The 24,248-nt window shown below is 40.4% G+C and overlaps 1 protein-coding gene across 1 annotated transcript; it reads left to right on the plus strand.

Annotated features, from left to right (window-relative positions):
• Window positions 1-88: 88 nt before the first annotated feature.
• LOC306754152 (SH3 and cysteine-rich domain-containing protein 2-like) lies at window positions 89-24,248 on the plus strand (the record flags this gene model as incomplete). Its single annotated transcript, XM_079238069.1, has 11 exons — window positions 89-172; window positions 10,664-11,030; window positions 12,655-12,749; window positions 19,507-19,591; window positions 19,777-19,889; window positions 19,998-20,061; window positions 20,541-20,596; window positions 20,789-20,877; window positions 22,635-22,686; window positions 23,763-23,900; window positions 24,150-24,248. 11 exons carry the CDS (start codon window positions 89-91, stop codon window positions 24,246-24,248), a joined length of 1,242 nt encoding a protein of 413 aa, XP_079094195.1.

Raw genomic sequence — 24,248 nt, forward strand, 5'->3', positions numbered from 1 at the left:
GCGTGCATAATTCCCTCCAATCCTCTGTCACCGTGGACTTATCCGTTTGGTTCGGTTTTGCTGTTGAAGGAGCTTTTGCTGAACCGATATGACGGAAATCAGCGAAAAGGAGAACGAACCACAACACCTTCACCGACCTCACGCGACCGTGCCCAGCCAACCCGAGTCAAAGGTAACGACACACCTGTGTAATCAGCATGTTTATAGGCTAACGCGCGTTTGTCTCGAAAGTTACTGCTGTCTTTACCTTCAACGGATTTGTATGGCATTGTTTGACTGAGGTGGTTTCTGTCTTACGAGGCTAATTCTGTAGTGGTTGCATAACAACTCTAAGCCGCTGTAATAGCAGCTTTAATGCTTGTAATATACCTGACCTCAGAGTTAGCAGAGGGCATAGATTACCTTACATGAGAGTGTGTGTAATGAATATGCATGCATGCAAATATTAAGGACTCCACTTCAAGAAACTTGAGCTACAATGATGTAATGAACACAGGTTAAGTCTGTGTTAATTACATAGTGTTGCTGTTGGGCTTCAGATCAATATAAAGGAAGCGATCCATAATGTTGTGTACATGCAGTAATGGAGATACTGCGTCCAAGCACATGAGTCTCTACCTTTTTTGGGGGGGGCTAACATCTTTTCTCTTGCAAAACACATGGCACCGTCACAGGTACCAGGATGGCAAACATAGAAGAGGCATTGACAGATTCAACTGCTTTAAGGCTGCAGGTTCCCTATTAACTTCACATTATCTGTCACCTATTCGTTGTTTCCTGTGCTGTCCATGCTGAAATACAATCCGCCACCAGATTAGCTGAAGGAGTATGCAATTCATAACCATCTTGCATCTTGAGTTCATCTTTCACTCCTCATCCCTATGGTCAGAGATGGGAAAGAAAGCCTTCATGTGTTCTGCTCCAGCCACATGAATCTGGAATATTTGGCATAATTTGGGACCATTGACATTCTTTGTTGAATCCATGTTACTCCTCTCTGTTGTCAGCTTACTTGCAGTCTTTTTTTAGTGCCGTTACCTGTCTTGTTCTTTCTATTTCTGTTTGTATTTGCAGCTTGTTTCTGCTGCTGTTGTGGCCCTCTTGCAAAATAAGTTTCCAATGTCAATGGGACTAATGCCAGATGGTTTAAAACTAGATTTTGACTATCCTCAAGAAGGTGCCCCAAGATTAGTAAAGCATGATCCACCTGAAGGCATTCATCATGATATCAGGTGTGCATATTACCGTCCACATTTTTAATTGAATTAGCACAAAACCAGGAAACAGCTTTCCCAAACTCTTGGCCCCCAGGGCAGTCTTCTTCTTTGTTGGTAAGAGTATAATATCCGCTATAAATCTTATCTTCAGTATTTCTTTAAAAAAGAGATGGACTCATTGTTGCTGCTTGATCTTTCTTGACAAAAAAGTGCGGCTGAACGTCAAACTGAGACAATTAATGCTCACTTACTGACCTGACCTTAATCTCCCGCTTCACATTTATTTTTTAACATTGTCAAATGAGCTTCAAGAACGACCCTAATTGCAGCGGCAATCGCCACAACAAATCACATTAAGGTTGGCTTTTGTTGGTCGTCACGACAGGGACCCGAAACAAGCCCGGCTGGACGGGCCTCTTGCTTTTTCTATTTTACTACAGACAAACACAATGGATGGTGGTCGTCGAGGTGCTGCATGGATTTACGAGCCAATCAGCTAGCACATGTTTGCTGTGTCTTGCTGGGGGCTCGGTCATAATTCACACAAATGGTCGACCGGACGAAACCAAACGGGGAGGAAGCAATCCTTCGAGCTGCGTCAGCCGTGTAGCTCTGTGTTTGCAGAGCCCCTGCTGGCAGCCGCGACCGCTCCACATCCCGCCGAAGAAGAATGAGGAGGGAAAAAAAAGAAGATTAAATGTGTGTTACAACTGCGGGGTCTCTTTTAAGAGTAGTCTGCTCGAGGGTATCTCTAGAGCTTTACTTGTTTCTTCCTGTCACTCTCAATCCTCTCACTTCTGCGTACAGTGCTATATGCATTTCATAACTATTTCAATACGCTGATTTCCCTCTTTTGCATTCATGTCTGTCTCCCTTCCCAGTTCTTCTTACCACCTCTCTCTGCAGTCTTTCTCATCTCTTCATCAGCTCTCTCTACTTCATCTCTCACTCTCCATTCCCTCTCCGCGCCGCCCCTCGGCTCTCAGAGTGTTTATTACAGTGATAAGTGGGCCTACCAGCTTTCTAGAGTGCTTCTAATAGATGCTGTGACAGAGAATGAATAGTTATTCCACCTCATACACCTACGGGCAAGGTGATGGTATTGTTATTATTATTCCTCTCTAATCACTTGGAGAGCATGCCATTCAATTGTTTCACATATAGTGGTTCGGTAAGTACAATAAAGTAGAAGGCGTGTTTGGAAAGACAAAGCAATGGTGAAAGGAATACTTCACCCACAAAATGATCATGTGTATGTCAGTTACTCACTCCGTTACCTTGAACTCTTGCCTGCGCGGTGAACAGGGAATCAAAGAACGGAGAAAAGTCTGTAAATGGGGGCTGCGTTTAACAACTGCAAAACCTCATCAAGACATCTGTTTACAAACTCTCATACAACCATGTATGCATTTAAATAGTAAGAGTTTAGCAACAATGCATGTGTTTGGGAAGTAGTGAGCATACGCTGCATCAATGAGACTTGGCTTGCACTGCACAAGTTTTTAAACGGATGTTTTCGGTGTCTTCTCATCAAGACTTACCTTCGTTTTTTCATTCTTCGTTCGCTATGGAGTCATGCGGGGAAAACAAATGTTTCCTCAAGAAGCCGAGGTAGCATTTAACCTGTCACATGACCCATTAAAAGGCAAATTGTCATGTTGTATGGATTAAATAAAGAACATATAATGAGTTCATTATTGAGCTTTGGAGGTGATGAGAATCAGATTGTTATCTTTGGACAGTCAGGCTAGCTGTTTCCCCCTGTTTCCAGTCTTTATGCTAAGCTAAGCTAACCGGCTGCAGCTTCATATTTACCATACTAACATAAGAGTGATATTTATCTTCTGATCTACCTGTCGTCATGAAAACAAATATTTCCCAAAATGTGGAACTATACTTCAAACTGTATGTTTATTGGTGGAGGAAATGAGAGCTGTGCACAGAATCAGCCGCCACATGAAGTTTGATATTCACAGACAGTCTGCGTTAATGCTGATAATATATGGTGGTGCTGTGCTCTGGTCCGCAGGGCCTCCACACAGCCCGTCGCCTTCTCAGACAACACAAAGACGTTTTTATAAGGGAAAATTATGGCAACTGCTTCTCTCTGACTTTGCCCTTCACACTCACTTCCTCAGGGCTCCTCCTTTCTGCTGTTCTTCTCACTAACTTTCTTATCAGCCCCTTTTTCTCCTCTCTTCGTCTAATGAATTCATGTCTCCCCATTTTGAGTATGTATTTCCTTTCTCTGTCCTATTAACTGCGCTTGAGAGGATAAAAGTGGTTTAACAATAGGATAGCCAGCCTGAGGTCCTGCCAGGAACGAGACAAATGTAAAGAAAGAGGAGAAGGCTGAAGAACAGGTGTGAGGAGGAAAGCAGGGAGGTGGAGATAAGAAACTGTAAAAGAGCAAATAATGCCAAATTAATACCAGAAAAGCAGAAGCGAGAGACAGTGAAGACATGTCTTTTCTTTTTTTTGCATGAAACAAGACAAGGGTGGCCAGTTCAGTCAGTTAAAGCCAACTACAGTACACATATTGTTTGATTAATACTCCTTTAATTCTCAAAAGGACTTTTCATAAATGTGCAAACATGAAAACAATCAAATTTCAATTTGTTATTTCTTCAGTTCATGAAACGCATCATTAAACACAAACATGTCGCTATAAATTGGGGAATGATATCGTTGTATTTAATTAGTTTTGGACACGTTTTGACTTTGGAGACATTTCATTTCCTCTTGGTTAACTTCTGAGGTCGTCTGTCAGAAGGTATCTAAACTTCTTTAATGAGCTTTTCTGATGTGTGCCACCATGCGTCCGCGCCATTCATAGGATTTGACTGTGCCGATGACATTTCTGAACAAAACGTGTTCTGCCTCCTTGTGTTTGTTTCCTCCGTATCGCCGTTAGCAGGAGGATACATCACTCACTCCTGACAGATCATGATATGTTTCTGATTCTCCTGCCAGAATGATTGACTTGTGCCGCTGACCTTTGAAACAAACTATAGTCTGCACAGAAAACAGATGAAGGGTTACAGAGTGACAGACACAATGAAGGATATTCAGAAAGACAGAAAACAAACAAAGAATAGGATACAATACTGTCGCTATGAATGAATGCAAACCAACTTTTCCAACGTTGTGCTTGTGTATCCAGCACTGTTTGGAATTGTGATGACGTCATTGAATTGCTGTCCTTGATTGAGTCCTAAAATGCTGCTGATCCAGCAGAATCCCATGTGCAGTGTCGGGGTTAGAGCGGAGTCATTTGGGAATACATATGGCTTTTATCGAGTCCTTTTGTCTAAAGTATGACCTTAGGTTGGTGCTTTAGGGACAGTGGACTTTCGGACTTAGTTTTGTCCCCTGAAAAATACTTTTTTTTTTTAATGATAGTTCTGATCTCCAGCTCCAAATGGCCGACCATGAGAAAAACGGTGAAAAGTACACATGTAGCTGCAAGACCTTTTGAATATTTAATGAATCAGCAAATAATCATTGAGCTTGTGTTGCTTAGCAACTATGATGTCACTTTATTATCAACTCTTCAAGAGCGTACTGCAAGTAAGTTACTGGCTTGAAATAGCATTGAATTATTAAAGTACAAAAAAAGACATACGTACTCTCCTCTGTGGTTTGTCATTTGAAGATCTATCCCTGAATCTCGCCTTTTACATCTGTCCCTCATTTAACTGAAATAAAGATTTCTGAATGTAGAAGTCAATTGCGAAGTGTTTGCTTTAAATATGAATTTAATGATCTTGTCCTGATGTAGATGTAAATTAATATAGAAAAACAAGACGATATTGTCCACTTGCATTACTGTATGGTAGCAGTTATAGGGCTGAGAAGGCAGCTTACATTAAAAACCGACATCAGTAACCAATCTTTTACTTTTAATCTGTGTTAAATGCGAGACAGTAAAACATTATAAGACAGTATAAACATCCCAATGAGTACTGTTCCTTAACCATTGTGTTGAAATCAAAGAGCCTTTGTGGCAGTCACCTAATGCTAACTGCAAAAGCTCTGTGTGCAGTTAAGCCCTTTAAACGGATGAATGAGGAAATGCAAGCTTCTTTTGCTGCCCACTCGGGGAGGCAGCTTGTGAGCTGGAAAAGTATTTGCAAGCAAGAGTCTCATGCATCACGAGGAAACAGCCCTCCAAACTATGGACAGGGTTGTGGGAGCCACACAAAGAGCTCTGAATGTGCCAATAAGAGGAGGGTAAGAGAATAATTGACCTTGATTCCCATCTTTTCCTTTTACTTAAGATAGTATAGCAGATCAGTGGTGTAATAGATCACAGAGACACCTCTGATGCTTTAGGTTCATTTTAGGTTCCCTTTGCCATCTGGAAAATGCTTAAAATGAAAGCCTTATTTTAGCTTGTCCTTCCGTCTGTGAGATTGTAATTGCCTCAATCTATATTCTCTTGAGTAATAAAGTTTTTATGTGTGTAATTTGGAAAGTAATGCAGTGGATATCAAATGAGCCATATGTCAGATCAGATCAACCTCCCGAGCGTTTTAAAACTTGTATACAAAAGTAATGTCATTACATCTGAATGTGATTATTTAAAAAATACTTGACAGAAATACTAAGGGCTTCACCTCTCATACACATGCTTGTTGTATGGTGTGAACCCCCCCAAAATAAATACATCCCTCATCGACATTGATAGAGGAAATATCTGTTTTGTCAGTTCTGCACAGTTCTAGGAAGTTTTCACGTTATTACAAACCCTACATTGCAGCTTGTGCTGTGAGGCATTGCAACTTTCCATTTGCACAAAAGCTTTTGCCTAATGAGGTCTCCTTTCATTTAAAGCTTGGGTCACTGCAGGAAGAATGCCAAACTTAATCAGTTTCCTGTGTGTCCAGTAATACTTTTTAATACCATGAGCAGCTAGAGATGTCCTGTGAAAATCATTGCAGTGGGCATGTTATGTGCAAGAGTTGGCTGGCCTTAGGGAGCAATTTGCCGTCTTCCTACTGCAGCTAATAGTTGAACAATTACTATTCCACACAGAGACAGGTGGAAACTGGTGCATTAGCTCATATTTCAATACTGTCATATAAACTGCTCAGTTAGGTACTAGTACACCAAACCAACATTTAGAAACATGTTGGAATAGCATGCACAAAACACTGTACATATTTTACTAATATTGTCAAAATAAGAGTAATTCATTCTGGATCATACAATGTATTTGAATGTATTCATATTTCTTCAATGAATAGACTGTTACAGCTCTCAAAAATGCAGTATACTGATGTAATGGTTGTGCATATTAAGGCACAATAGCCGCTTTGGCTCTGCTCATGGATGTCACTGGTGTAAGATCAAGGCTAAAACAAGCATTCTTATTCAAACCAGGCTCATATACCTAATATAATAAGTGGTTATATGTATTTTTATTGAGTTTTATGTATCTGTACAATGCACTGATACCGTGAGTAGATCAGACCGCCAAGAGGACATGCGCCCACTGTTTGGCAGCTGAAACTGCTGGCAGATATTAAGCGACAGGATTGTGTTTGTTTTATTTGTATTTCTGTAAAGAAAACTGTAATTACAGTCCAACAATACACCATGGATAGTCTGATACCATGTATCACAGCAGGATTGATTATAGATTGATCATAAGATGGAAGCCATTGTGTTCAGAAAGACTGCAGTCAAACGTTTAGACTGTATGTGTTTTTAAGACATAACCTCAAAGCATTTTGTCAACATGTAGAACTATAATCAGGGATATTCGTTTAAAAAAGCATGGGAGATGGAACTGTATTGTAGTGGCAGCAGGATGACTTTTTTTGTCTTCCATGGCATCTTGTGTGAACACCCACCCCCCACTGCTTAATCATTAATATATCCAGGCATTCCACACAACAGTCTATTTATAGAAATCTTCACCAAACATCCCTGTGCTCTGTGCTCATTTTCAATCGGCTGAAGAACAAGGCTGAGATGTCTGCTCTATCTCCACTGTACCATTTGTCTGTCAGAGGGGTGATAGAGAAAGGCCCTGGTGTTTGGGGCTTTCAAAGACGAGAGGGCTGGATGGCAATGGTGAAGTATTTTCAGTCCATCTCTTCTCTCACTAAGCCTTTTTCTTCTTCAGTTTTACTTATTTTTTGCCTCACAATCTTTGAGTGCCCTCATACTTTTTTCTTTTATTCTTCGCTTCCTCCTCTCTCTCTCATACACCAGTCTGCTCTAGTACGCCATACTACGTTCACTGTGATGAGCTAATTGCCGTCAGTAGTGATGGGTCTCTAGTTCTGTGATCCATAAATAGACTTTTCAAAACCTTACAGAGAGATACAAGAGGGCCATGGAGAAATATAGAGATTTGCATTCATTAGCGCGTTGCTTTTGATTTCTGTTCCGTTTTCAGCCGACGATGTTAAGGATATAAGAAAAAAAAAACACCAGAAGCTGTAGTAGCATACATTATAACACAAAGCCACACATATAATATGAGCAAGAATAATAGGAGATAATCAAGATAGTGGTGTGGGTGATGCCCTGCAGCTCCCAAATTTGAGAAACTCGGCAAGCTACAATAATGATTTTGTCGTATTAGTACTTGTACTGTGTACTTGGTAGAGACACTTGCTAATGCACTGGGTAGCACAGCGCTTCAAACTATGACGGTTCATGTTCTGTACTTTTGCATCAATGTCATATGCAAAGAGGCGTGACAAAGCATTAGTATTTGATGCCCTGGAAATGAGACCAGGCTGAGATTAGATGTGATGGATGATTTATGGATTTATTTAGTACTTCTCTAAACAAGCTTGCCTAACTTTGTTGAAGACCCCAGGTTAAACCCTGATTTTATGATCAGATCCCTTTAACAGGCAGTGTAGGCTCTTTTGGCACGTACTGGCTTAACCAATCAGAATGAGCCCACCACACCTCCTATAGAATTATCTTTAAAGTATACTCTATGGCTATGCTGTAATACCCCAAACCATAGTTGACCGTTTGGAGCTGGCTGGAGGACAACGCTTATGAAGAACTGACCGTGGTCCTGAATGTGAAACCACTACTGTGCATGCCCCTAAGTGCATGCAAATTAAGTATGTGGAACCTGCACATTAGAACAGACTTTTGTGATTGTTGAGCAATTCATTTTGCAAAACCAAGGACATTAACAGCCGCTTCTTCTTTGAGAAGAGTGTGGAACCTGGCTGCAGGGATTTGCTCCCATTCAGGCTTATAGATAGTGTTTCAGTTTTTGGAAGGGTTTTATCTCATGACTCTATTTAGGCCAGTTGGACCTCAACTTGTGCATCAGGGCATTGTCATTTCAAACAGAAAAAATACTTTTAACAAGTTAGAAGCACACATGTGTCCAGAATGTTGTATTCTGTAGTGTAATATTTCCCATAATTTAAAGTAAGGGGCTAACCAAAAGTACACAAATGAACCAGGATGTCCACTCACTTCTGGCCATTCAGTGTAATTCATCTTGGCTAATGTCAAACTGTGAAGGTGCCCAGAGTGGCAATTACAATACATTGCATCTTTGTACATTTTGATCATAAAACTCTTTTTCTAGACTATTTTCTGTGACGGTATCTTAGATTAACCTTTATAGGACAGGATCAATGGGATAGCGTACATACAGCAATATATCCAAATGATGAACTGTATAAAACTGCACACGTACATTTTATTTGTTCCATACGTATGTATTACTCTTTTCAGTGCAGGTTTGTGGCTACGATATTGATTGGAAGGTAAACTGAGTAGCCGATTCCTATTTTCTTGATTAGTCAATGTTCTAAAATTACTTAAATACATGTGGCATTAAACAAGCTTTTGTTCTTCTTTATCTTCAGATGAGTCCTCTGTGTTTTTTTAATCTTAGTCAAAGCTCAGGGAGGTATATTCAGCTATTGATTATCAGTCATGTGTTGCCTACTCTGTGCCTCAATAAATTGTTCCCTTCCGCCTAAAACTGGAGCAAAGACTGGCCTTCACCACAGAGAAGATTAACAAAGTCAGACAAGTTAAAAAGCTAAGAGAGAGGAACATCCATTACTGAATGGGCCACCAGTCGAGCCAAGAAAAGGCCATTAAGGAAAGCATGGACTCAGCTCCCTTTAGAAAACATTTATGAGAGGCTCTCGCTAATGGGTCAACAGAGAGGACTCTTTCATCACTCAAACTAATTGGCATCTGAGAATCTGTAGCTTAAGGAAGAAAAAGAGGAATGTGCTCAATGCTATTGATCAGATGGGTTTTACGATGGCTTTCAGAGGTACAATGGGCAATGGGGATGCTACCTTTTGTAGCAGAGGGAACATTCCTACAAGCAAAAATCTGTTAACACCACTAAAAAGACAACCAACTCCATAATTAAATAAAACTTTGTATAAGTTTGAAGTCAGACGCAGGTCTCTGCTTATCAACCCAGTCGCTAACACAGACAGCTAATGAGCTCTGTGTAATTTGAGGAGGTGCTCTTCAGTCTCAGGGACTTATGACATCCTCGTCCTCCAGGCAACTCTCTCCACAGCAGGTATTACTTCCATTTATTGAATCCCATCGCTCCTAGGTCCCCGTAACTGTTTGTCATTATCAGTTCCACTTTATTGTAGCCAAAAGCACTGGATAGCAAACATGCGAGAAATTGAGGCCGGCAGAGTGAAAGATAAACACAGTGTTTGCCGTGCATCACTGACTGCTTCAAATACGAAGGTGCAGGCCGCTCAATAAAACTAATCAAACGTGAATTTTAAGGGCTATTGACGCGTGTGGATTCGCAGGGGATGGCAAATTTGTGATCTAAGGAAAGAGGTGAAAAAGCTGGAGATGGATGGCCGGAAGCCAGCCTGGCATGGAAAGGACAGTCAGAGGGTAGAGCTGACAGACCGTTAGTTAACAGATTTCTCAAATACTGCACATTCCCTCGAGCTGTAAACTTAATTTTCTGGCATTTCAAAAGCCACTTCTATGGTTCCTAGTTTAAAATGTCACCCTTTGCTGTATATCATGTCACATTTAAAAGGAAGGATGGTTCTCAAGTTGTATTCAATATTCACTTTAAGACCTTAAAGCTCCTGGACAATTATTTTTCTATAACATGAAATAGTCATAAGACAATCTAATTCAAAGTTAGAGGGTTGTGTTGGTGGGGCTTGTCACATTTTGATTAAATGTTGACAAAAACACATACCTATATTTTGCATGTGAAAACCTTTAACTTTGGTATAGGTTTATGTGCAATTAATTTGTTCACAGCGACTAGCTGATTGATAAAATAGGTTATTTGAGACTTTCAGACTGTTTGAGTGCTTACTGAGGTTGGCTCTCTTACTTCCTTCAGTGGAAACACATTTATATTTAAACCAGTTGTAATTTTACATATTCTTCAAGGTCACCAGTCATGTGTTCTTGTTGTTTTCTTTCTTGTCTTCCAGTTACAGCGGTTGAAGCGCTCCCTGTCCTTCAAATCAGTCATGCGCAGCAAGAGTGTGGACAACTTTTTCCAGCGCAGTAACGGCGAATCCCGCTCTCACTCGGCCCTGATCACCTCACCTCCACCCCCGCCATCTCCTCCCCCCGTGTCAGAGTCCCCTCTGGCCTATGAACGCTCTCCGTCACATTCCCCGTCTACCAGTCCGAACCCCTCACTGTCGTCACGCTCACCTTCCATTAGTCCCTCAAAATCAATGAATTTCAAAACCCAGCCAAAGTCTCAGGCCCAGCCGGTCAAGACCCACTGTTTCCAAGAGCACGTCTTCCGGAGGCCGGCCAGCTGCCAGCGATGCAAACACATGATCCAAGGTAGGTCAGTTGTGCCGGTTATTTTCATCACTGCCATGGAGAAAATAATGTTACCAAAACGCTCGTACTGTAAGCTGGTCAGTGGATTTTTGCTAAATGCCAGGTCATAATTTTTTAGGCAAGAATATTCTTTTTTTTTTTCCATGGTGTTTAGTCAAACTACGGTCTAGCTTAATTATTGTGCTCCTCACCCATGAGAAAATATATCAGTTAAAAATAGGCTTGAGGGAACATCAGCTTTAAAGGGAGCTGCAGATATTTCATGTTTATGCACTGAAGTTTTGTCTAGTGGGAATTATGCTTAATCCTGCTCCCAGAATAATGAAACCAGTTTTGTTTGTGGTTCTAAAATGATTGAAGAGCGTTACTTTGGGTCTATGGCTCTATTTCTTTAGCATAAAATTGTCCCAATGGAAATTATTGAAAGCAAGCACTGTGGTCAATCATGTTTACATGCCTCCCCGGGGGAGTTGTATCTCCTTTTCTTACAATTTGGCAAGCTGACATGTTTCAGCCGTTCATGAAAACCAAGTCAGTTGGTAAAAAAAAAAAAAACTTGCTGTGGATCAGGATCAATTTAGGATTGATAAGTGTTTACAGGTGTAACAGGCCGGTACAGAGGACACACAGAAGGTAGGGCAGTGCAGCAATCACAGGCAGAGTCAGTTCTGCAGGTTTTAAAGAATTTTAATTAAACAAACACAAAAGAACTGAAAATATAGCTCAGTCCAGAGCTCTATCAATAAACTACTCAAACTACAGTATCTCAGCCAGGCCACTAGCCGACTTACCGGCTCAAGCCTCTCTTCTCCTCTCGTCGCATGGTCCCCTCCTTGGCTTTTGTTAACCTCCCTGACGGGGAGATCAGGATCAGGTGTGTCTCGTCCCACGCCTGATCTCAATGCTGTCCTGACGAGTGGGTGGAGCCTTCTGGCTGGACTGTAGATGCCACTTCCCCTCAGGCCCTTACAAGGGGACACATTTGTTAACTCTAAATGCTTAATTACTTGCAGAGCTGATCTTCACAATTCAATCAAGACCAGCGCTTACTGTGCTTTCATTGTTTTAGCTCAAATGCTTGAGATGAGACTAATTATTGAAATTAGGAAATTATTAAACAGATACATTTAACATACTGTACTTTACTGTGTAACATACAGGCCAGTCCACTAGAAACAATTGCATGCGTAACATGAAACATGCAAGTGTCAAAACTGATAGTTAGACAGTCTGCTTTAGTTATGAATTTGCAAACATGTGAGGCAAAAATCTGGTGTGCATAGTTTGCTAAAATAAACTCAGAACAATTAAAATTCAGTTACAAAGCATCTCTGGAGAGTCTTTTTAATTGTTTGAAGCGCCTACAATTGCAATTCCTTTACAACATAAAAACTAGAAAACAGTCACAAAGCTAGAAAATGTGATTTATTAAAAACCATTGATGAAATACTGGCAGAAAATGCAGCATTTCCCTCACTAATTATACAAAAGATAAAACCACTCTGGACAGATAACGCTGAGCGACAACAAATAAACAACGTTTTGCTTAATATAAATATAATATATAAATATTGACAGCTGTCTTCAGTCTACTAAGATGTGTTGAATTGTCTTGGCTCTACAGGAAACTCCAAGCAGGGGCTGCGTTGTAAAGCCTGTAAGCTGGCGACCCACCTCTGGTGCTCGTCGGAGCTCTCTAAGCAGCCCTGTAATGGCAAGGTAAGAACACCTCAGACAGACTTTCCATTAAGTCCCACTCCCGCTATGCGCCTCTATGAAGCTAGTAGTCATACTTTACGGCCCGCATAAAATACATAGTAACACTCAAGTGAACCTGGCAGCGATGGGACGCCCAGAGATGTGGTCTTCCAGCGTTAATGGGGGTGTGAAACTCTGAGATGCTCTTCCAAAATCTTCCAAAAGTTGCTGCATGCTCATTGAGAGAGCAGGGAATTCTGTATAACATATTGCTATTATATTATTATTAGTCTTGATAATATTTTATCACATTGTAGTCATCATAATGATTAACCTCAAATCAGAATCAGAACCATTCACTGATCATTCATTGTTTGGAACTTGTTTTTAATTTTTTTCCTCATGATATTGAAGTTCTTAGTTGCCTTATTTAAAAATGATAATGTTTTGGTATCATAGTTTCCTTGTATTTTCTCATTCTCCTGTCACCTATCCCTGAATTGTGAAAGGCAATGCCACCCTTGAAGGGACAACTCTCATTAGCATAACATTCTTAACCAGGGGTCAGGGCAGCTGTGTTAATTAAATTCAATGTACCCTTGTTGCCCTCATTTGGTACAGTTATCTCCCAGTAGCCAGGCTTACGACGGGCAAAACATGTCCTCACATAGTTAATCACATTTTTATATTTTGTGTATTTGTTTGTCAAATGTGCTGGAAATGCTCGAGTTCTCTGTTGACAAGAGACTAACCCAGAATGTATTGTGTCAGCAGAATTAAACAGCATCTGGATGCTGTAAGTGTCTGTTGGCATAGCTTTTAGTCCCGGTAATATGCTTAGCCTCAAAGCCCTCGTCTTGTGAGGAGAGGATAAAGCCAACCAGCAGAGACAAAAATGTAGAGGTTATAAATGGAATGTGGGTTGACCAGGGCTTTCAAAGCTAGACTGAGGCGCTGCTAAATGTGTGAAAGGGCAGCAGTTGGATCATCTCCCAACTATAAATGCTGAGGAGCATGACACTGATAAAGTTTCAGTGGCCAGGTCCCATCATTTGTTTTCACTCAGCCTTTTTGTCCTTCGTGCCGCGTGTGCTGCTCTTCTCACATAACGCCATCCAATCTTCCTCTCTCTTGTCTGGGTGCTACATTTCCTTCCTCCCCTCTCAACTCTGTTGGAAAATCAATATCTCCCTGTACCAGCTGGTCTGGCTAATTCAGTGTGAAATTCAGTGTGTTTGGGAACGCACACAATCCCTCGAGGATATGACACGGCCAGCTCTCGCCAAGCCTTCCGCGGTGTCCTTTTCGATGACTGCACACTCATCAAAGCAAGGATTAGGCATTTTACGAACGCTGGATGGAGTGCGAAGCCCCTTCTTATGCGCCTACGTAACTTAAGGTCCGGGGTTCACTGACTCAGCCGAGGTGCGTCATCCAGCTTTTGTATGCAAAAAGGTTGCTTGTGAAATGTTTACCTGTAATTGCTTGCAGTCATTTGTATTTTATTTATGTGTTAACCTTCATCATACAAATTTTAATGAAATGGAAATGTAGGAAACGGAATGTTTTGAGCAACAATAGCATGTAGAAGAAATGTTTTAAATGAGTTGGAAGTCCTGTGATTGGAGGGAAAACTTGTTTTTCTGAGTAGAAATGCAGTCAGACTCGAGGACAGACGCAGCAGTGATGGAGTCACTGCAGGGAGAAGAGAGTTCATTAGAGAGCAGGAGGAGCAGGCCATCCTAGCGTGACTAAACTTGAATACATTACATCAGTGCATTCATTGAAGGTGACTTAGTAATTAAGTACACTTTTCAGGTATTTGTATTCGTCTTATGTAATACTTCTACTTCATTACGTCTCAGAGGGAGCTCTTTTTAATATACTGAGCTACACTTAATTTAGCACACATTGCAAAAATCGACCAACTTGTCGATTTGAGTCCCAGATTAACCCAGAAGTCTAAGATAACTTCAACCTGTTTGAATAGAAGTCACCTTGTGTCATGAAAATGTTCTCACACTTATTTCTCGAAAATGAATGTTACAGGTTCATATATTTATTTTTATTTAGAATTTTTTACAACTACAGAACTAATTTATAATTACTTTGCAAGATGGATATACACTCACCTAAAGGATTATTAGGAACACCATACTAATACTGTGTTTGACCCCCTTTCGCCTTCAGAACTGCCTTAATTCTACGTGGCATTGATTCAACAAGGTGCTGAAAGCATTCTTTAGAAATGTTGGCCCATATTGATAGGAGAGCATCTTGCAGTTGATGGAGATTTGTGGGATGCACATCCAGGGCACGAAGCTCCCGTTCCACCACATCCCAAAGATGCTCCATTGGGTTGAGATCTGGTGACTGTGGGGGCCATTTTAGTACAGTGAACTCACTGTCATGTTCAAGAAACCAACTAGAAATGATTCGAGCTTTGTGACATGGTGCATTATCCTGCTGGAAGTAGCCATCAGAGGATGGGTACATGGTGGCCATAAAGGGATGGACGTGGTCAGAAACAATGCTCAGGTAGGCCGTGGCATTTAAACGATGCCCAATTGGCACTAAGGGGCCTAAAGTGTGGCAAGAAAACATCCCCCACACCATTACACCCCACCACCAGCCTGCACAGTGGTAACAAGGCATGATGGCTCCATGTTCTCATACTGTTTACGCCAAATTCTGACTGTCTCAACAGAAATCGAGACTCATCAGACCAGGCAACATTTTTCCAGTCTTCAACTGTCCAATTTTGGTGAGCTCTTGCAAATTGTAGCCTCTTTTTCCTATTTGTAGTGGAGATGAGTGGTACCCGGTGGGGTCTTCTGCTGTTGTAGCCCATCCCCCTCAAGGTTGTGCGTGTTGTGGCTTCACAAATGCTTTGCTGCATACCTCGGTTGTAACGAGTGGTTATTTCAGTCAAAGTTGCTCTTCTATCAGCTTGAATCAGTCGGCCCATTCTCCTCTGACCTCTAGCATCAACAAGGCATTTTCGCCCACAGGACTGCCGCATACTGGATGTTTTTCCCTTTTCACACCATTCTTTGTAAACCCTAGAAATGGTTGTGCGTGAAAATCACTGTAACTGAGCAGATTGTGAAATACTCAGACCGGTCTGTCTGGCACCAACAACCATGCCACGCTCACAATTGCTTAAATCACCTTTCTTTCCCATTCTGACATTCAGTTTGGAGTTCAGGAGATTGTCTTGACCAGGACCACACCCCTAAATGCATTGAAGCAACTGCCATGTGATTGGTTGATTAGATAATTGCATTAATGAGAAATTGAACAGGTGTTCCTAATAATCCTTTAGGTGAGTGTATATATATATATATAAATATATATATATATATATATATATATATATATATATATATATATATATATATATATATATATATATAATAGTTTAATTGAGCCTCATCCTGATCAGCTACATCATTCAAAATAGCCAATATCAAATATAATATTGTAACACTGTGTACGATATTACAAAATGTGTACTTTTAGTTTTGATGACTTCTTAACTATTACTTGAGAAATGTAAATACAGGACTTTTACATGTAACAGAGTATTTGCACAGTGAGTTTTTTTTTTTACTTTTACTTGAATAAAGAATCTGAGTCCCCACTGATCATTCATAATAACAATAAGGCACAACTTGAACAAGCTAGAGTAAAGTAGTGTAATTAAAAATGAAAAAGGAATATCGATGGCTGCAGTTCTTCTGGCTCGCTCTCAATCCATTTGCTGAGTGCACCCGTATATGACCGATTGCTTTAAAAAATGGTTTTGGAATCCTGACAACATTCTGCTAATCAATGTTAATTAAACTTAAAGATGTCTAAGCCTTTGATTAAAGGAATGGGCCTGCTGAGCACTGCACAAAATAATTGCTTCTGCGGGAAAGCTTTACACTCACGTCCATCCTCACTCGAATGTATGTGAGTCTTCTTCAGAGTCCAATCTTGCTCTCGGTGGATCTCATCTGACCAAAAAATGAGATTTCAGCTGGTCTGCTCGCTTAAACTGTCCAGTCATGCTCCACAGTCCCCATTACTGCTGTTGATCAGTAATTGGGGGAGAAGTGACCATTGCATGTGAAAGGGATGTTCAAGGTTGCTAATGCTGAAGAAATAATTCCTCTACCTCCACTTTTGAGCATATCAATTTGTTTCAAGCTGGAGCACTGACAATGAGATATCATATTGTAATTTAACAGACAGTAAAGTCTTTAATTCAGTTTCTGTGCTTTGTTTTCTGTGAAGCACTTCGTGGCAAACAGATTTAAAGGAGAATGATGAAAACATTATTCAGCATGTCTTAGTGATCGTTTGACTGACAAAAAATGAACTATGTTTGGATCATGACTTGATATTGTTTGATTATAATTGCTTCCATTCTCAAGTTCAAATAATTGTAATTTGAATATGTCTGCGTTTGAGACGATGCACGCAGTTTAATGATGCCATCTTGTACTTAATTGCATATTTTACTTTTTTAGATAAAAATACCCTTTGCAGCTCTACTTTAGAGTTTCATGCAGTTATTTCAGTGTCAAGGTGAAGTTTGCGTTCTGTGACGAAGGAGATAAAGAAGAGATTCTGGGCAAATTCTCGTCTGTCAGTCCTGAACAGCGGTCACACTCCCAACGAGCCTTGAAGCTATATTTCACTTTTGGATGACTTTTGTACTTTGCAGAAGGTCTACACTTACAACATCTGCCAAATCGTCGTGGCACGTCATTTTTATTGGTTTCCCTTTTTTTTATATATATATATGTGTATATATATATATATATATATATATATATATATGTGTATATATATATATATATATATATATATATATATATATATATATATATATATATATATATATATATATATATATATATATATATATATATATATATATACATATATATATACATACATACATACATATTCCTTTACTATGACTTTCAGACACAAGCATAAACAATGTTTCTACCTCACATGAACCCTTTATTTAAATGACTGGTAATGATCATTGATAGTCAATGTGTAAATTATATTGATACATCATGACACAGCATATTCATGTGTTTTTTTTTTATTCAGACTAATACAAGTTTTGCCTGGATAAAAGGTGACAAGTTTAACATGGAGCAAAATAATACATGGACCTGTAAATGCTGTTTTCATTTTTGATACAATGAAGGTAGTTCATCCTCTGAATGTACCACAGCTCGGCAGAGAAATAACCCAAAGATTAAAGACATTTCTCTGTTGACATGTTGCTATCAGCAGGTATCACTTATTGTAAAACAGATGAAAAGAGATGCAGAGATTAGATAAAGCCAAGATACTATCTTTACCAACGGTTTCTATTTGGAGCAGACGGAACATATTCATCAGAGCGTCTGTCAGAAACAGGACTTTGTAATTGTATCCCTTAGACGGATGAGTCGTGTACTGTAGCTAAACATATTTTCTCGCTAAAGAAAGAAACAAAATTTGATATCAAAGTTGTTCAGCGCCACGTGTACAATTGAACAAAGACAGACGGACCACACGGATGAATAGGCTCGAAGGCAGATAGGAAAAAGGTTTAGACATACCCCATTAGCCATGCAACCGTGTTGGGGGACATTTTGCAGAAGCTCCCTGTCAAAATTAATGGGGAGTGTACTATTGCCAGTGCCACCATCAGTGGTAAGTGATGCAATCATAGTTCATATGAGCTGATCTACCCTACATGTGTGTGTGATTAAAATCATGACAAAGGTTTTTATTTTTGGATTATTAGTGTTGGGTTTATGTGTTCTGGTATTTGTGGCCACGCCGCAGAAAATGAGCAAAACATTTTTAGATATCTACTTGCGTGTGCAACTTTCCTGCATCAGTGATTTACCGTCTATGCCAGGTGTGACATTTATTTAAGTGCAAAAACAATTAAAGGGATGCTGTGTATTCTTTTTTTATTGCTGTTGTTTGAGATACTTATCCATAGACGGTGTATTATCGACAGTGCAGGGCAGTTTTATTAAACGGCCAACAGTAGAGAGATGTTAGGTAATGAGGCAAGAGAGTTTAACCCTGACCTCAATCTTCTCCGAACCATAAAAAGCATTTCTGCATGCCTGCACCTTCACTGTACGTAAATCATATGTTGGTATACAGATATTATAGCGGAATAACTTACACATGTTAGCTGTGAAAGTATTGCAGATATGTAAACAAAAAGAGGTCTTGTAGCTCTCTTATTATCAGATAAACGTTTGAAAGGGTATGAAAAATAAACATCTGAAAAGCTGTCTGATAAATAAGGGTGGATTAAAAAGTAGAATATTTCCCTTTTGAGATCTAGTGAAGTACAAGTATCAAAATGTTTAAAATGTAAATTCAAGTACCTTGAATTTGTACTGAAGTACAGATCTTAATTAAATGCACTTCCTTACATTCCACCTCTGTGTGTTGTTGTCTGTTTTGTGTTGTAGATCTTTACTACATTCATACAAAATAATTAATTATCAAGTACCATAATTCACATTTTCCCCCTCAAAGCATTTCTGAAATGCAAAATATATCGGCATGTATAGGAGATTTCCGTTGATACTTGCACATAATCTCACATACTGAAGGCCCATCTCTCTCAGATAAAACCACATGGGTATGACTTCACAGCAAAATATTACATCTGTCCTTTGTCAATTTTCTCTGCCTCAAGTAACATTTCTCCTTCCTCTGTCCTCTCTCTCCTGTCTCTCTTCCGGCTTGTTAGACGGGAGCTTTCAAGAGAAACTTCAGCTCTCCTCTGTTAACCACCGATACGCTGGGTGTGGTCAGAGAGGCTCCTGCTGCCCAAGGTGAGTTATGGAAACACTGGCTGTCGGATTTGTCACAAGACAAACAACTAGAATCTCAGGATGACTAATGACCATGTCTGTGGCCTTCAATTCTAGGTGGCCTCTGTGTGCATAGGGTTCTGTGTGTGGGTCAGTATCGTGTCCGCTATAAAACTGCACATGTGTTGTTCTGTGTCTGTGTGTAGAGGCAGATAATGGCATTGTCGACCCTGTGTATGAGGCACTGCGCTATGGGACGTCGCTGGCTCATTTGAGTCGCTCCAGCTTCAGCAGTATTTCAGAGTCGCCCTGTCACGAGGTATACAAACACACATAAAACCACAGTTGTTCATATAAATTCATGTTGACATTAATCATGCCAAGAATATTGCTGACTTTGCTGGCTGCAACTCTTTCTTTATGACAGGAGGAACAACTGCAAGACCAAGTAGAAAACCAGCCAATAGCTGAGGAGGAGCACATCCCAGGAAGTAAGCAAATCATTTAAAATGTCATTGCATCTGAGCTAAGAATCTCTGAAATCCTGTGATGTAGATTGGAAAGAAAACAAATAAGCAGGGGTCCTGTAGACAGATGGTTCATCGTCAATTTACTGTTCAAGTCTTGCTGAATGTTTCCTTCAAAAGATTGTTTGTGGCTAAATGTCAGAATGACATACTGTGTGTGTGTGTGTGTGTGTGTGTGTGTGTGTGTGTGTGTGTGTGTGTGTGTGTGTGTGTGTGTGTGTGTGTGTGTGTGTGTGTGTGTGTGTGACAGTATTCTAACCTCTGTAAATGACCTTGACTTCTGCCTTCATTCTGTTTGCCTCAAAGACCTCTCTCTGTGTATCCCTCCCTTTTTCTTTTCTTTTTGCACCTGCACTTTTCCCTCTTTCTCTGTTTTTTACAATCCTTCCTTTCACGCATATTGCCTTTCCTTCCCATTTTCTTTTCCCTCTCTGTCTCTCCAGTGCTCACCCCTCCTGAAAGCGAGAAGGCTGATTCAGAAGACAGGGTCAGCCTGAAGGTGTGTAGTCAGCACTCTTCTCTTCTTTCAGCCTTTCTTTCCTTGTTGAACATGCACTCTGTCAACCCCCGTCAAACTCTTCATCCTTTTCACTCAGTTTCAAACTTCCACATGAGAAATCATGCAGATAACAATCTTATCTCTCTCTCTCTCTCTCTTTCTCTGTCCTTTGATACTCCCTCTTCTCATCAGACTCCAAAGAAAGTAGAGGTCCACTCCATCCACACATATGTGGCTCTCTACAAGTTTCTGCCTCAGGAGAAGAATGACTTGGAACTAAAGTCAGTCCAATTTATTTGCATACTCTACTGATTGTGTACATGAGAGAAATCAGATGAAAGAGGAGGAAGTGTGTACCTGGCCAAAATGTAATTCACACACCATCTGCTTGCTCAGCAGGAGTATTGTAGGGGGGTTGCAGGGTTTGGATTGGGAGGGGGGATGCCGAGAAGGACAAACCACTGTGTTGAGTGTGTGAGATGAAACAAAAAAAAAGTCTTATGTATGTTAGTAGGTGCAGGAAACTGCTGAGTGTGGCATGACACCCACCACTAATCTGGAGGATGCGTCTGTGCAAGAGGACCGTGCACGAGGTGTTTTGTCACGTTCACAGAACAGTCCAGTTTCCTCTGAAAAATAGATTATGTCACAGTGACATTTACAGTACTATACATAAAACATTATGTATAAATTAGCTATATATCGCACTTTTACGCTGAGAGGTAGAAGATTGACACCACTTTCATGCCTCGCTCAGGAAGCTAGAGGCAGCAGCCGGTTAGTTTAGCTTAGCATCAAAGACTGAAAGAAGGGGGAAATAGTTAGCCTGGCTGCAGCACGAAACTTCCTAAAAATTCAAGTTTGTACAGGCGAAAGAAACAAAGATACGGAGCCAGGCCAGCTGTTTCTGCCCGCTTCCAGTCGTTATTGCTGGCTGTAGCTTCCTATTTAGCACACAAACATCAATTCAGCAAGAAAGCATATTTCCCACAAATGTGGCGATAAATGCTTTCCCACGGGACCTTATATAGGTTGAATTTTAGACATGATAGTTAAACTGTGTAAAACATTACAATAATCATGAACAAATATATTGATGTTACACATCAAATTAAACAAGAGAACCTGGGCTACAATAATTAGCCATTTCAGCCATTTCAACACAACTCAAACACCAACTAAAATAATTATTCAAATATCATAATCATAATTTTGTCATGAGTCAGCCCACTCGGCATGTTTCCGGAAGCAGCAACCCGTAGCTCGGTGCTATCAGAAAACAACAAATGGCAATTCCACACAGATTCCAAATCTATTCACCAAATCCCTCTGCACCAAAGCATCACCAAGATATGAACTAAAGAACACAGCAACATGAATCGCTGAGTCAGCAAATGCTGCCTACCAAATGCATTTTCCCCAGTAAATCCACACTGATATAAGTTTATTGAACACCATAAGTCATATACAAGTTAAATATAAGGTTTGGTACATGAAAAAATTAAAATGTCACATATGCGCGCAAATATGCGCAACTGTGCCCAAATGCAAATTTTGGAAACCTCGCCTGAATTCTCTCTGTACTTTACCTCTCTGACTTTGTTCTGCTTCACTTTTTCAAAGTCAAACTTTGCAGAGAGACTGTTCACATATTGTGCTATGATTTGGGAGATTTAGACCTGAGTGAAGCATCATTTCAAAGAGATAATCATCCTGAAAGTGCTTTCTTTTATAGGTGGACCTGAAACTTCTATTTTTGCTGTGTTTCAATATTTATTGACTCTTAACCAGAAACATATATACTAATATTTACACATCTGAATAAAAGCTCACATGGGTTGCCTTTATTATAACTATAATATATTATACTATATTGAAACTATTCAAATAGCCCTTGTGGTTGCAGAGATACACCCTTTTTAGTTTGGGTATGTTATTTCGAGCAGAATCCTAAAAAATGCCTTGGGGCTTAAAAGGTTAAAAGATTCTATACAGGTCTTGGCATCGAGCCCTTTATTTGACTGTGTTTTTCCTGCAGGCCAGGTGACAGAGTTCAAGTCACAGATGACTCCAACGAGGACTGGTGGAAGGTGAGTTGTGGGAAAAAATATTTCTATTCAAATGCACTGTAGTGAATAAAATATTATCACTACAAATCTCCGGCATTACCTTTGAAGAGATATGACAGGAACACACACATGGAATTCAGTTAGACGGTGGTACAATCAGTTGAAGTTCTGTCATTCAAAGCTGAGTTGTTCGGAGACAGTAAACTAAAGAGATGGTGGATGTGCTTGAAGGACGGCAGGTGTGGGTGTTAGCAGAGCTGCTTATCCCGAAGACCGATTGCAGTCAGTGTTTAATGAGGCATCGGAAGATCCTAACCTTCACCTGCCGAAGGACGGACAGGTCTGTCACCAGGGAAAAGTACAGAGACATCCACTTTAGTAAATATATAAATAATAAGCAGATTAATCATATTTCTTATAGCCTATATTACCTGGCGACCTGTCCACGGTGTACCCTGCCTTCGCCCAATGTCAGCTGGGATCCACTCCATATATATGTAAAATAGCAGATTTGAAAGTAAACTTAGATGAATGAACATTATTAATATAGTATTGAGAGTAATTTCCACCCATGCAAACCCATTACACTACAGAAGACTGACACCTAAACCCCGCTCCTGCCATTATTCGTGTAAACATGCCTCTGCTAAATGTGGAGGAACCAACATCAGGACGCGAGCAAAATAGCCGACTTGGCACCCAGAGGCTTTGCACGCCTGTGTGCCTCTGAAGAGAATAGAGGGGGATGAGGGCTCCGCAGATGCTTTTTGGTCTAGTACTGACGTGGCTAATTAGAGAACAAAAACTATCTTTTTATTTCTATTTCTCAGCTAATTGTGATGGTTTATTTAAATTCCAATGTGTAACTGTGATAAAAAAAAATAAATGTGATGCATATTTTGGCACCCGTCCAAGTAAACAGAAATGAAAACGCAAAGAATCTAATAGTGTATGCTCAGCCGAAGACTGTCAAGGGCCGTTTACGCTACTTCCTGTTTGTCAACAAGGTGGCAAATTGTGGCTGCTAACAAGAGTAGTCAGCATCATCAATTTTTGTACTACATGCAAGAGTGTGTGTGTGTGTGTGTGTGTACCAGGGGAAAAGCAGAGACAAGGTGGGATTGTTCCCGGCCAACTTTGTGCAGCGGGTCCGACCTGGCGAGCGAGTGTGGAAGGTCACAGATGGTTTCCACGGCAACCGAGACAAAGGCCAGATGACTGTAAAAGAGGCCCAGGTGAACACACAATTTTCCTCTCTCACACACATACACACACACACACACACATTGGATGCATTTTTTTAATGTATGCAAATTCATGCAGAAAACTGCTGAGATTACAGAGGACAGCATGTTATGGCTTCCAATGCTGCTCACTTTTCGCCTCAGTCCACAAACTCTCTCACATTACTGAATGTCACTTGCTCCTCCTCCTGATCCATGCTCCTCGCTCCCCTCCCTCCCTCACCCACTCTCCCTCTGTAGATCTGTGTGGGGAAGAACGAGGAGATTGACGGTTTCCTCCGGCTGAGCAGCGGGAAGAAGAGAGGCTTGGTCCCTGTGAAGAATCTGCTCGAAATATGA

This window comes from Taurulus bubalis (assembly GCF_910589615.1).
Source record: "Taurulus bubalis genome assembly, chromosome: 2".
NCBI lineage: Eukaryota > Metazoa > Chordata > Actinopteri > Perciformes > Cottidae > Taurulus > Taurulus bubalis.